The sequence below is a fragment of the Aulonocara sp. 'chitande type north' Nkhata Bay genome, linkage group LG20, assembly GCF_057382095.1.
Source record: "Aulonocara sp. 'chitande type north' Nkhata Bay isolate Kocher_YH1m ecotype deep benthic linkage group LG20, A_spYH_male_GT1.1, whole genome shotgun sequence".
NCBI lineage: Eukaryota > Metazoa > Chordata > Actinopteri > Cichliformes > Cichlidae > Aulonocara > Aulonocara sp. 'chitande type north' Nkhata Bay.
The window spans coordinates 15669441-15684164 of NC_141363.1; the positions used below are offsets into that span (position 1 = coordinate 15669441).

The window sequence follows — 14724 nt, forward strand, 5'->3', positions numbered from 1 at the left end:
CAAAATTGTGATTAATAGTTAAATGTTATTGTTGAGGGGCACAGGCAGGACTCCACATGCACACACAAATAAATAAAAAAATGTCTCAAGAAAAGGACACTTGGGGGCACTCATCATGCTTTTCACTGTAAATTATTTGAAAAAGAAAACAATTAGTTGAAGTTACTCCTGGTGCTATGAGGTAGTTCTACAAGCTGTGGAGTCATGACGTTTTTCATGCACTGCTTTCATATTTATATTCAGTTTTTGTGAAATAAACAGTAGCATGGTGTAATAATATGTTATATAATGTTCTGAACTAATTTTATAGCTTGCAGAAACTCAATTGATTCTTTTTTGTTGTCATATGTAAAACCTAAGAACTGAAGAAGGCTGTGTGTGTTGGATAAACACACTCTTTTTTAACTGCAATTAATGATTATATGTTATATAGTTATTATGGTTATTTGTATCATTCTATGAAAAGGAAAATGCATTCATCTGCTTATTCTCCCTCTTACCTTCCCGTTGTATTCGGGTCAAATCTGACCAATTTACAAATGAAACAGTCATAAATATTGGGGGGGGGGGGTTACATCCGATTGCCTCGAGGCCTTATGACATCCTCCACACTAGGCACTTGAACATCTAAAAGCGATGAGCACCTCTTTCATTGAATTTTGAGTGTTTTAATCAACTTTGTTACATCTGTGGTGTTCCGCCATAGGAAATGAATGGGAATCCACAGAGGCAAAGTCACCCTGAGCGATGTAGGGAAAAGAATATAAAGGTATCTTTAAAAATTCTCCTTCCTTTTCTCTGCTCGTGTTTATATATAACTAATTCAAACTGAATACATTGATTAAAATGAAAACTTACATACAAACTCTATAAAAGTTTGTATTATCATGTACTAATAACATTTTATTGCATTTGTATAACACAAGGTTAAGTTTGCTTTGCACAAATATTTAAGTCCAGAATGGATTTGCCACCTTTGCAGACAACTATGCTGAATCTATTTCAACTTCAGCTACACAGCAGACTTAATCCTACATCATGGCTCCTCAGCAAGGCATCTGACATCAGTGCTGCTTGTGACAGAATGCTCTTTACAATTAGTCCCTTTGGCTCTCTTCTCACTGGCCCTTTGCTCTGACCAAACATCTGAGGCCTTAGTAAATCTGTCAATGTCCTAAAAGCTGCACCTCAATGATGAGCTTACCCATGTTAACATTTGCAGCAAGCAGTTGCTCCAAGTTTAACCACTGGGGAAAATTATAAATTGCAATAGAGAACATTAAAGTGCATGATGATGTAACTGTATTCAAAATATTTTCAACCCAAACACTGGTGAAAGAGTCAACAACCTGTAAGAATGGAACGTAACAAGTTTCAGAACTTCAGAGACTCTAAAGCGTTGTCTTATTGATAAAACGGCTTATTGTGCTGTGTATCAAACTATATATAGCATACATAACATACAGTTTGATACTCAACATCTAAGCCATTTCCAAAATCCCAGAGTCTCCGAGGCTTCACTAGATATTCTTTAATTATTAAACCTAAAAATGTCAATAATTTAAAGCTCTGTGAGTAAAGCAGTGTTATTCATCACTCCAGTGACTCATGGTAAGAACAAAATAATGAGTTAGTAGCTAACGGTCATGCTAGCTAGTTAGTTCTGTTAGCAATGTACATCCATAATTCACAGAGATTTCTAATCACATGCTACTGTTGACTAGTTTCAAAACAAAATGTACCTACCCAGAGAAGCTAAACAGGATGAAACATGTCATTCACATCAATCACAACCTTAATCATGCCGTAATTAAGTCTCAATACAAACAATACACAAATTGGGTGAGTTATAGAAAAATGTGCACTGTGAACAGTTGTCAGGAATGTGAAAATTAGCCACAAAAAAGCTGTAGTCATGGGGGAAATAATCAAAAATAATAATAATAATAATAATAATTGGGTGTTGGGTTTTTTTGTTTAGTTTTTTTGTCAAGTTGAGCATCGTTAAGATAAGCTGTTAACAGACCAGTTAAGAAATACCAACTGCATTGGTATTTCATGTTGGACCATTTAATGACACATTGCATTAAAATGAAACAATATCACAAAAAGACGACAACCACAAGATATTGAATTCTTTATATTTATGCTTTAAAGAATATACTATATTTAGAACAATAGCTTAATATTGTGAGAAATACACTTGTATTTTTATACTCAGAGTTTGATGAGAATATTGATATTACACACATTTCTATGCTGAATATAAAAGTAACAAGACAGTTAGGTAAGCCTATAGACTAGAAGCAGGAAGAAGCGGCTGGCATTATAAAACATTGTACATTTTAAGTTTTTTTGCTATACAGTATCAAAAGATAGATTTTCAGTCGTTTTGCACTGTTCCTCCATCAAATGGAAGTTTCCTTCACCCATTTCAGTAAATGTATGTTGAATTTAAAGATTTTAATATTGCTTTTCATTTGATATTTATTTGAGAGAAATGAAGGTGAATTTGGACATGAGCCACTTTTTGAGACTGATTTTTAAAAGTAGTTTCTAAAGCCACATTCGGCTCACCCATCCACATCTGGCTCTAGGTAGTCCTCATCTCTCTCCACCAATCCTGGGGCAGCTGAGTTTAAGTCATGTGATGTTTCAAGGCTTTCATGGACCTCTGCTGTAGTCTGTGTGGTTCCAGGGATTGTATCGATGTCGTCATAATTCTCCTGTGGATCTTCCACTTCGTAGGTCACCCCGTCTGTCACAAAGAAAAACAGATGACATGTGTTAAACAGAGATTAGACTCACTGATTTTCCAAATTGCCATTTACTGTTATTGAAATGTGAAAACACTGTGATCGAACTAGTTTAGAACCCCAGTGCTTTCATTATGGACACCTTCATGCGTGTTGATGTTGATGACAGTAGTGCCTTGAAAGGTCAGGGGTCGAGCCTCATCTGCTTCAACATCCTCATAAGAGGAAACATTCTGCCCATCCTTCTCTGAGATTAATTCAGCCTCTGATCTGGTTCCTGAATGAAAAATAGCAAGAGAACACTTACATCATGTTGGCTTTTTAAAAAGAACTCCCACTTGGAAACAATCTGAGATAAATCTAAGACAGGCAAATTGTTTTAGAAAAACAATTATTTAATTAATTAATTTTTGCAGCTTCTCATGCTGAAAAATAGGTCCCCCAAGGATGTTTATACCGCACAAAATGAATTAAGTACTGCAAAAGATAAACCATTAAATCATAGAGAAGTTCCTGTCTTTATGATTTACTATTTCATTTTTTACAGTCGGTCTAAATTGAAAAAAAAAAAAACCCCATCAGGGTATTTCCTGTGAATTAATAGAAACTTTCTATTTTTCTGTAATATTACACATTTGATGATTGCAATTCAAATTTGACATTTACTACGGCAGCATTTCTTTTTTTATCATGCAGAAAACTAAGAAATACTATTTAAATTGCCCTTATTATTATTTTAAATGTGTAGTTACATTTCTTTAGGCTGATAGAAAGTGGGATTTTACTGGTTCCTGTAAGTGGCCTACCATGTAATTTAAGATTGACAGCCATAGACTTTCACTAAAAACTGCTGCTCTTTGTATCCAGAGGCTTAACTGTTATTACCAATGATCTCTGCCATGAAAGTCAGTTTGAAAGATAATTTTTCATTTCATATATGTTTTATATCTCTGTTCAAGTCCACGGTGAAATTGAAATTGTGCGCCTTCAAGTAGTCAGCAGGGGGGAGCAGTAGGGCTGCACAAAGAGACGACATCAGACGGGGTAAAATCCAGATTTAACTGAGGTAAGGTTTTGTTCTTGACACAGTATGATTAAGCAGAAATAACTTGCAAAAGCAGAAAAAATGGAATATTGATATGCAGTGATAAGAAATATTTGTTTAAAATATAACCATGGACATAGAAATATAAGAAGTAGCAAGACCTACAACAAACAAACATGGTGTACAGTATTTAAAGGGCACTGTGATCAGAAGCAATAAAGTATTTAGAAAACATGAATGAATGAATGAAAAAAATAATCAATCAATCAATAAACAAATTAATAAATGAATGACTCACTGCCATGACTTAAGTCTTCCATCTCATTTTCTTTGTTCATGACATCTTCATATTCCCCACTTTCAAACTCCATTTCTTTGTCTTGCAGCATTCTTGCTGAAAGGTTACAGTGTTACACATTTACTCATAGAGTACATAACAACAGTGCACTGTGTTAATGTACCAGTGATGTACCAATGTACCAGGGTACAGAAAAAGACTGGTGCGCTAATCTGGAATCAGCCATAAAAGCACTGTCAGCAGGCAATTTATTCATTTTTGATACAGGCACTTTGAATGTAAGCAACAGTGTTATTGTTCAGATAAGATTACTTTTTGTTATGAAAAAACAGGGTTACATTTTCCTTTCAGGTTGTTGTTTTCAAATCTTTAAACTAGGCCCTCCCCTACTTTCCATGTGTGCTCACACAACTTGCAGAACAGAATTTAGTATGGACGAAGTGGCAAAAAGGTGGAGCTGAAAAGCTGAGAAAGGGAAAAGAAACGTAAAAATAAATGCAGCAAAATATATCATATTAGGCCACTTGTTATCGGGGCTGCTGCTGTTCCAGCAACAACTGCTGTAGTAACAAACCCTCACAGTAACAGGAGGCTGCCGTGGAGAAGTGCAGGGGGAGGGACAGCAGTCCCAACAAAAGTAAAATGAATGGCCACTTTGTCCATGAGCCACTGTCAACAGATAAAGTTTAGCTATTAATTGTCACATACTGTAGTGCAGTTCAACTAAGAACTAACCCAAAAACAACTTTAGCAAGGAGATTAAAAAGAAAAACTAAGGGCTGATTTTTTGTAACAGTCCAGTCCTGAGTATGCGAGCAGGAAATACAAGACACAAGCACAAGTTTGGGTAGTTTTCACAATGTTTCCCTAAGTTTTTAAAGTGAGCAATGTTTGAATGAGATGATGCGTTCCTTGTTTTGTCAGCAGTAGCGATGGCACTATTTGAATTCAGAATTCAGTCAGTATGTTGAGTCTCCAACATACTGACTGAATTCTGAATTCAAATAGTGCCTCTTGTGGCAAAAAAAACTCTCAAACACCTTTTTCTGGATTATGTTCTCATGTTCAGGCAGGTTTTTTACACTTTTTAAAGTAATTCATTAAAAGTGAAACAAGCCATGTGTTTAAGTCATGTAATAAAGATACTCACGTGAAACGTTGGACTTCCTGGCTCTCTTGAGATAGAATCGTAAAAATACCAAAATTAAGATCACAACAACAAGAAGAAATCCCACACCCACGATAATAGGTGCTATTGGTGTAGAAGGAGGTGGTGGAGGTGTAGGGGGTGGCTCGTAGCCTGAAATCAAAAACAACCACTTTATTTATTCTGGATTCAGTCACACTGAGAGCTGTACTTGACTCATCTTGTTTATCTGCACCACCTCAAGGTAAGTAAGCTCAGAGTTACCCATTTTAAAAAATCTCTTCTCTGCAAAACATGTTGAATGAATATTTTTGAAAACAATAGAACTTATTGAGAAAGGATTTGTGGTTTGTCTTACAAAGTATTTCAGCTGGAGAAACGTTTCCGCAGGAACGTTGTTTGACAGAGCGCTTGACATCCATGGTAACATCAGTGAACTCCAGTGTTGTTTCTAAGCTGACCTTGAATCAAATTTAAACTTTTTCACATTTAGTGATACAGCCGGAATAGAAAACACTGAAATTTCTCTGGCAGTGAAAAACAGGCCTGACTGAAGCATCAAAGCAACACACAGCAAAAGAAGTCACTAAAGTGACCAAAAGTATTGGGACATTCAATTTATTTTATATTTCTGCAAATTACGTGTCAGCAAAGTGTCCAGTAAGTTTTTAACTTAAAAATCTTTGAGCATTTTGTATTTAGTCAGCTAAACCTCCCATAGATTTCTTTCCATTTCATAAACCTAAATAATATAAAAATCACATTCCATTCTTCATTATTAGATTTAAATAAGCTGAAACGCAGAGCCAGGAAACTGTCCATGATATTGGTTTGTAGCATACGAGATAAATTAGTGACCGGTTTCAAGAAACAGAATGTAAAGATTTACCTGTTTGTCTTCCGTAGAGCCGCTATGGGTCTCATTATTAATTTCTTCACAGAGCTTTGCCGTTAAGTTTTGGACATACTCTTTCTCTTCCGCCCTAAATGGACATACTCTTTCCCACTTATCTCGATAATTGACATAAAGGACACCTCCATGTTTTTCAGTCGTGCGGAACTTTACACTTTCTGTAAAAGCAAAGAAACTGTGTTTAAAGAAGGAAACAAGCTCATCCACTTCTGTCTGGCAAATATGATGTTAGAGATGGTCTGCTTGTGTTCATAATGTGTTTAAAAAATGAACAAAAATAACTTGTACATTTTTAAAATTTCTGAGATGACTTTTCTACTGAACCAGCCAAATGGTCATTGTTACAGAAACTGGAATAAGTTCCTTAACAGTGGCATAAACAACTTGAAAATGTCATTTTTATTTTATTTTTTAAAAAAAAAATCAACTTTCCTTTTGTAAAAAGAAAGAAAGAAAAATTACTCAAAGATAATGAATTAAAATACTACCATAATTAAGAGAGGACATACATGTATGTACTGTATATAGGGATGAGTTTATGGAAAGAGAGGTGTATGGACTCACACTTACCACTACAAGTAATGAACACCACATTTTTGTCACACTTTCCTTTAGTCCTCCTGCACTGGCCAATGATGGAATGGCACTTTTCACAGCTGACATGGTAAATGTTACCTGAACCCTTTGATGGAGCTTTGGATTCAATGAAGACAGCATTGCCACAAAGGTTTTCTTGGCAAACTTTGTGTGCATAGGATAGATCCCAGTTACTAGCACACACTGGAACGTCATCTATCCTCACTTCCCCACGGCAGCCCTGTGAAAGGCTGACATTGGGCTCCTCTGGGAAGGAAAGCAATAAACACTGCAGTCAAGTATTGATAAAGACATAAAGCACTGAGGTAGAAATGATCAGTTAATCTTCTCTGCACTGCAAAGTCAAAATATGAAGCACAAGTCCATAATCAAATAGTTCATTTAACACTTTTAGCTTTGGTTTGTTACTTTATCCAGTGTATCTGGAATAATTCTCCTTCACACTCCGAGTGTCTTGTTTCACTCTTCAGTGTTTCCAGTGCAAATGTAAAATGTCTGTGATCATTTAAGATCAGTCCTGCTGATATAAATCTTACTTTTGCATTCAATAAAGACAGGCTCCTTCCTTGAGGGTGTGGTTTTATTTTCACATTCCCAAATGCTTCCTGGATTTTCACCACAGCTGAAGCTTTTGTTCCAAAAAGAATCTATTTCAATTGTTTGGGGGTGGATTTCATTTGTTGATTGGTATCCACCACAGTCCATATCCTGGCAAAGCTTTTCCTTCTCAGTTTCATTGAAGTTTTCTCTGGAAACAGCACTGAGTCCCTGTCTCCAGTGAACCAACACTGTTCCACTACAGGCCTTTTTGTCAGGTACCATCGTCCTCCATTCTGAGACAGACAAGAGAAATAAAAAGTTCACAAAACATGATGTAACCAACAGGATCTGAATGATATAAATAACACACTCTGCACACAGAAATGACATTATGATCCTGCATCAACTTAAAGTTTTACACTTTTGAAGTTTAGCTACCCTTCTGACTGCTGTGTAAATAAAATGATTTTATAGAGTGATAACAAAGAGATGACAACTGATGACAGCGATATTTCTATAACCATCAGACTGCACAGGCCAGCTGTTTCCAGCTGATTCCAGACATTAAGTGAGTCAGACTGTGTGGCAGAGCCGTACTGGTGACATGGACAACAAGCAGAAAAGAAAAGAGTAAAACTGAGTAGAACAAATATCATTAATGGAGGTGAGGATGTTAATATTCTACCCTTTATTTCACTAAAAGTAACCTTTCAAGGTGAGCATGTCAAAGTTTGAACGCAGCATTATTTTTATCTCAACATTTTTCTGAAATACAAACTAGTCTCAGTTTGTTTCAATTTCAATTCAGTTTCAAAGCCTTTATTTTAAAATTAGGCTGAAGGAGCAAAGAATAATTCAGAAACTGCTGACACAAAGATCATTATACACACCAGAGCATCGGAGGCCACTGTGTTTGCAGGCAGCTGTAGAAGCAGTAATACTGCTGCATGCAGATAATGGACTGTTAGCATTTGCAATGCAGTTTAGGTTTGAAATGGCTAATTTATCTGCTGGTGCAGGTCCAAAGTAGGGAAGAGTCTCGACAGCATCACCACATTTAAGCTCCTGACAGATGGTGTTTCCATTGTTAGTGTCTTTGAGAGCATCCTCGCACACAGGGATCCACTTCCCCTCATACTCCACCTCTACGTTTCCAAAGCATTTGTAACTGGGAATGCTAAATCTGGGCTTGACACTACCTGAAACAAATTAGTAATGTTGTCACTTTATTTTTAATTATCCATCATAGTCATAGTGAAAAGATGAAAAGGTAACTTCAGAAAAATTCAAATTTGCTTCTTTAACACAAAAAGGATTTGAAGGAATATTTAAAAACAGATTCATGTTAAAGCAAAAATCAGTCTCTTTTTGTTTTTTAAATTCTGGTATCCTGTAACTTAGTGACAAAAATTCAACAATCCAATAAACTGCAACAATAAAACTGGCAATTTTTTCCAAAGGAGGCAAATTAGTTGAAAATGAAACATTCTGCCAAGGAAAGTCACAACATTTATTATATGTTTGCAATCTAAAAATAGTTGTTTTTTTTTAAAAACAATTAATTACCTGAGCAAACAACATAGGCTGGTTTTTGTTTACAGGACTTATCATTGTCCTGGTTTTTGACAAAGATGCTCTGTGTCAGGTCAGTAGTCTGATTTGTCGGGTGTAAACTCTTAAAGAGGATATCACCATCTTTGGGACTGTTGTGGGCTTTTATGGGCGTCCCACAGTTCAGCTTTTCACACAGCTTCACAGACTTGTCTTCTGTCCAGGTGTCTCCACACATATCTCCTTCCTTCTCTTCTACACGAATCCTGACTTTTCCCCAGCAGCTGTTCGTCAACCTCATCTTAATATTTCCTGTTGTGACATGAAAAAGTTAAATTTAAGAGGAAACTAGTATCAGCAGATATTTCACAACTTCTTAGACCAAGCTAGGTTTCAGAAAAAATAGAAAATAGTAGAAATTTGATTGAGAGAAAACAAGGAGGTGAATGTACATCTATGGACATTAAAAGGTAAAGTCTGTTATAAATAAATTGTCTCTTCTGTGACACAATAAATCAATTCCATAATGACCTTATTCTTAGTTTTATACTTTAACTCATTCATATTTCACATTACCTGAACATTTCACATAGGCAGTAGAATTATGGTGGTCAGGAGGCAGAGGTGTAGTTCGGCTACACTCAAAAAGAGACTTTTTTCTGGATGAGCAGCTAAAAGAGTTTTTCCAAACTTTATTAATCATATCAGCCCTAGAATTGAAAGAAAACCTGGAAGCGTTCCCACAATGCATCTGCTGACACACTGTGTCTGCAGACTCTTGGTTCCATGTCTCTTTAGACCCAGAGAGCCAGTAGATTTCTCTGCCATGCTCTATCCCCACGTGACCAGAACAGGTTCCACTTAAAAACACCACCTTGTGACCTGATGGACACAAAGAGAGAAACATGATATACAGTAAGTGGCTGTGCAGGTCGTCTACCTGTTGAAAGGTCAGTGGTTCACAAAGACATAGACACAAAAATAGGAAAGTGGTGCATAAATACATACTTGGTGAAAGAAGCTGAATGGAGATATACCACAGTCTGGGCTTATTCCAGCATAACTAAGTGATTATTCGGGATCACCTTATTGAACACTAATTATAAGCTTTATCAAAAAGGAAGGTTTGAAGCCTAATCTTAAAAGCAGAGAAGGTGTCTGTTAGATAATTTAGTATTATTGGAGCATGTACTGGGTATTCTTTTGATGATATTATACAAAGGACCCTGTTTCTGCAATGCCCTTTGTTTGAACCTCATCTCCTCTTGCTGTGTCAACTGAAGATTTTATGGTGTGAAAGTAGATACTAAGGTTGGAAGGAAAACACCAACAAATCACTCTTTTACTTATCACTCCCTTGCAGAGGATGTTTATGTAAAGACCATCTGGATTGTGTCAGAACTCAGGTTGTAGCAGATCTCTGTATAAGATTTATAGGCCTTGAGAGTGCATTTTACTGCAATTGTAGAACAAAGGATTCTAACTGTCTAAGTGTTTAACGGACCTGTTAAAGGTATGTTGAGATACGATTGTAGAAGGCCCCTTTCGGAGCGGGGGGGGGGGACCTTCCTTATATGGTTCTAACTTGAAACTTGTTGACACACGAACCTTTCTGTCTATAAATACCGCTGCGCAAAGGAATACAACTTTGAGTTGATTTTGGGAAAGCAACCCGGACAGTCTCTGTGTCGTTTTGTTCTCCCAGCTGCTCCCGACGTCGTAACTAACCCGCTGACGGCATACCTGAGTGCTACTTGAGAATATATTGCTGAGTGTTACTTAAGAATAATTTTGAATCTTATAGGGTAAAGACAAAACTCTGCTTATAGACGCCCACGCCTTGGAGAAACCCGATCCACGGACCAGACCCGGGACGTAGTTTCTTTCAGTGTCTGTCTACCAAATCCAAACTGGGAGGTGATTCCACAGAAAACGAGCCTGAAATCTGAGTGCTCTGCCTTCTATTCCACTTTTAGGAACCACAAGCCTGTAGTCTGAGAGGGAAGTGCTCAACTGCCAATGTAGTTCTTTAAGATGATTATTGAAGACCTTGTATGTGAAGAGATGGATTTAAATTTGATCTAGGGTTCCAATCAAGAGAAGCCAAGATACGACAAATCTACTCTCTCTTGTACTCTCGCTGCAGCATTCTGGATCAAGTAAAGATTTAACTGGAGGCCAATTTAATATTTATAAGATTAAAATATACTCAGTTTTATCTGTCTTTATAAGCAAAAAATGGGCATTGGCTTTAAGACTTTCTTTACGAAGCATGTGACTTTCCAAAAATAATTTTGTAAATTACATTTGAGTAAAAAGTCAAGGCAGCATGTTAAAGAAAAAATGGTAATATGGCATGATCAATGAAAGTTGTAGTGTCTTATTTCACTTTTCTGATCAAAACAGATTAACAAAAATCCGTTTCTTAGTTTGCAAGTATTAAACTGTAGGTATAGAAGGACTCTTGAGCCTGAATGAGGTCAAGAATAAGCTGAGGGGAAAAAACACATTTTCTTTTCTTCTGCCTCACATCGATGAATGAAAATGGCTTTTTCCTGGTTCTAAGATTTTGTCGTATATTAGTAATTTAGTATTTCCCGTTTTGATCAAACTTCACCAATATAATCAGTGTTAAGCAATTAAAAAGCCAAAGATACAAAAATTCTTCCTTTAAGAAAGGAAACCGTTTTTCCGGCTGATGTCACTGAAGGGCAGAGAAATTATAACATTACACTCACCCTCACAGGTGATTCCAGCTGCTTCCCAATCCGAAAATTGGTTGTTTGAGTTTTCTGTTAAACACTCAGATATCTTTGATATCTTCTTATTTCTCGGACACGTTATTGACAGGAAGCTACCAGAACCCTGACTGAATTTTTCAGTTTTGCCTTTTTCCCCACATTGCAGTTGTTTGCAGACAGCTGCTGATTGAGCCTCTGTCCATTCTTTTGCAGGAACTTTCTTCCACTGGCCCTCATGCTTTATCTCCAATCTCCCAGCACACCTTCCAGGACCATCTGCCAGGTTCACCTCCACACTGTCTGTACCACGACAATAAGAGATTTATCAGCCACGAAACACAAAAAGAATAAATACATTAAATTAAACTCTTACTGAACACATTTTGGAAAAATAAAATCAGAATTTAACAATGTCACAATTTCACTGAATGAAGTAACTCATTTTCTCTCTCGACAGAGAATTTATTGCAGGATTTAAAATCCCATTATAAAAGTAGACAAAGGCCATCAGCAGCCACTCTGTACATTTCCACTGCTGTATCTCACCTGAACACACCACATAAGGTTGTTTTGAACACTGGATGTTCTTGCCATGCTGAGACTGACAGTGCCACAGTGAGGACTCATTGCCTTTGCAGCTCACACGGTCCATTATCCCTCTTGAATTTTGACGTTCGACTTTAGTATAAATCAGCTAGAACAGAGCATTTATGAGTTTATGTTATTTCATTGATAATCATTATTAATTAAGTATTAATGGTGCACGTTAGTACACTTATCACAATAAAGTCCATAGCACTGCTGTATGGACAGTTTCTGATACACTCAGTATCCATGTATCAGAACACCAGGTAACTTATGGTGACTAAACTTGAAAACTCACTTCCCCACATCCAAGCTCCTTGCAGACCAATTCAGCTTCCTTTTTAGTCCAGGTGGAGGCACACACAGGATTAACTGAACCTTTCACTTCAATATTAACTGTACCATAGCACTTGCTCTCTTGCTCTTTACCAGAGTCCTTCAGAACTACTTTAACTTTATCTGAGGGAGAGAGAGAGAGAGAGAGAGAGAGAGAGAGAGAGAGAGCAGTTTCACAGTGTGAAGTGTTTGCTTGGAAGTTGTTTGTGTTGGAATATAGATGTGTTGAATTACCTGTGCATGTCACATTAAGGTTTTTGTTTGTGCGGTTGTTTGGGCTGAGAGAGTTACCGCAGTGCATTTGCTGGCACACATCAAAATCAAAGTTGTCCTGTTGAACAGGTACCCAGTTGTTATTTTCTTCTTTTTCCAGCTGCCCAGAACACACATTTGACTGGTTTCCTTTGAGCTGCAGTCTCGTATAACCTGTTCATAAAAACACTTTCACCATATGTGTGTGTGTGTGTGTGTGTGTGTGTGTGTGTGTGTGTGTGTGTGTGTGTGTGTGTGTGTTACCTTCACATATGACAGAGAAAGTTTTGCATGATGCTGAATCATCATTGCCATTCGCACACTGCCACAGATGATCTGGGTCTCCGTTTTTAAAAGCCGAACAATCAAGCTTCATCTTTGATGCTTTTTTGAATCTTTCCCTATCCCCCCTCTCTGAGGGAGGAATTTCTCTGAGTCCACCACACCCGAGATTTTTACACAGAAGCCTGGCTTCTTTTTCACCTTTTTAAGAGAGGAATAATTTATTGTTTGTTCATCAAAAACATCGCAAAACATAAAAAAATGATAGAACGTATTGCAAATCAAATTGAGAGAGAGCAATATTGAAAATATTTAAACAGCCCTGCCCTTTGAAATATATATATATATATATATATATATATATATATATAAATAATTAACAAAAAGAGAAGACATACCAATGTTGTTGTTACAAAAGTAACCCTGAGTTATGCCATCAACAGAGTACTGGACAGCTCCAGCACATTTGGGTCCATCCAGGCTTAATGTGATATTACCTTGAAGAGCACACTCAATTATCAGCCAAATATAAACACAGATAAAAAAAAAACACAAAAAAACCCCACACAAAACAACCAAACAAACACCACAATTGATTTCCCTTAACAACTTTTAGCTAAGAGTCATTGTCACTGAGCTCACCAAAAATAAATAAATAAATAAATAACAAAAACAGAGAAAAATTTGAAAAACTTACTTGAACACTTAAGTTTTTTCACTGTGACCTTTGAGTAATCGCTGTAGTTCCAACCAGGATGTTTACATTTCCACAGAGCGCTCTCGTGTCCTTTGCACTCCAGTTCATTGAGCCAGATCGGTCTGTCTTCAGAAGGCTTGGGAATATCTATTACTGAGTTCTCCACAGGTTCCCCACAGTGAGTGCTCTTACAAACCACTTTTTCAGTGTTGTTGCTCCAGAGTCTATCCCCAACATAACCCCATATGTTGTTATGGTAGACTTCAAGGTAGCCTTCACATGGGTAGCCTCCTTTGTTTTTTAGAATCAGTTTGTCCTCAGCTAGGAACATACAAGGTTTATACAGCAAATTATTATTATTGTTATTGTTATTATGATTTGTTTCATGGCTGACTTACTTTTGGGAACTGCAAAGGATAAAATGTTAAAATTTTGTAAAGAATTTGAGCTCCTGCCATAACAAAACATTTTGTTTTTGTTTTGTATGCTTTTATGTTTTACTTTATTATTTTAATATATCTAGCAAGATATTTCTAAACATTGTTTTTGTTCATTATTATTATTATTATTATTATTATTATTATTATTATTATTATTATCATCATTATTATTTTGAATCCACTAAGTCTTAATCCAAACAGGTCTGCTTATAAAACTTCTGGGAAGTCGGAATTAAGCCGTCATAGGGAAAGAGGCAGATAACACCCTGGACAGGTCACCAATCTGTTGTAGAGCTAACACATGGAGACACTCGTGTTTACACCCACAGCTGATTTAGATTTACCAATTAACCTACTGCACGGATATCTTTGGACTGTGAGAGGAAGTCAGAGTACCCAGAGATAACCCATGCAGACACAAGCCGGCTGTGCCAGCTCCACGAAGAAAAGGCCCATCATTGATTCGAACCTAGCACTCTGTAAGGTGACAATGCTCATCACTGGACCTCATGCTGCTCTTTAAGTAGTCATTTTTCTCTAAATA

General features: G+C 36.8%; 1 protein-coding gene across 1 annotated transcript; it reads right to left on the reverse strand.

The window, feature by feature from the left end:
• Positions 1-2134: 2134 nt before the first annotated feature.
• On the reverse strand, positions 2135-14071 carry LOC147305343 (scavenger receptor cysteine-rich type 1 protein M130-like). The gene is made up of 18 exons (XM_086278391.1): positions 13741-14071; positions 13442-13540; positions 13026-13244; positions 12744-12935; positions 12472-12632; positions 12135-12282; positions 11586-11888; positions 9424-9729; positions 8863-9159; positions 8187-8495; positions 7293-7589; positions 6730-7002; positions 6136-6317; positions 5605-5707; positions 5250-5399; positions 4100-4195; positions 2899-3033; positions 2135-2758 (listed from the first exon to the last, which is right to left on the reverse strand). The coding sequence occupies exons 1-18, from the start codon at positions 14069-14071 to the stop codon at positions 2574-2576; spliced, it is 3786 nt and encodes a 1261-aa protein (XP_086134517.1). The 3' UTR covers positions 2135-2573.
• Positions 14072-14724: the final 653 nt, after the last annotated feature.

What these genes read in the sequence shown, in the direction of transcription:
- LOC147305343 (XM_086278391.1), bottom strand. Translation starts at nt 14,071, where the DNA reads ATGTTCCTAGCTGAGGACAAACTGATTCTAAAAAACAAAGGAGGCTAC. An exon ending in CTTTTGTAACAACAACATTG is followed by an intron (nt 13,245 to 13,441) that starts GTATGTCTTCTC and finishes TCTCTTAAAAAG; the next exon opens with GTGAAAAAGAAGCCAGGCTT. An exon ending in TGTCTTTATTGAATGCAAAA is followed by an intron (nt 7,003 to 7,292) that starts GTAAGATTTATA and finishes TTTCCTTCCCAG; the next exon opens with AGGAGCCCAATGTCAGCCTT.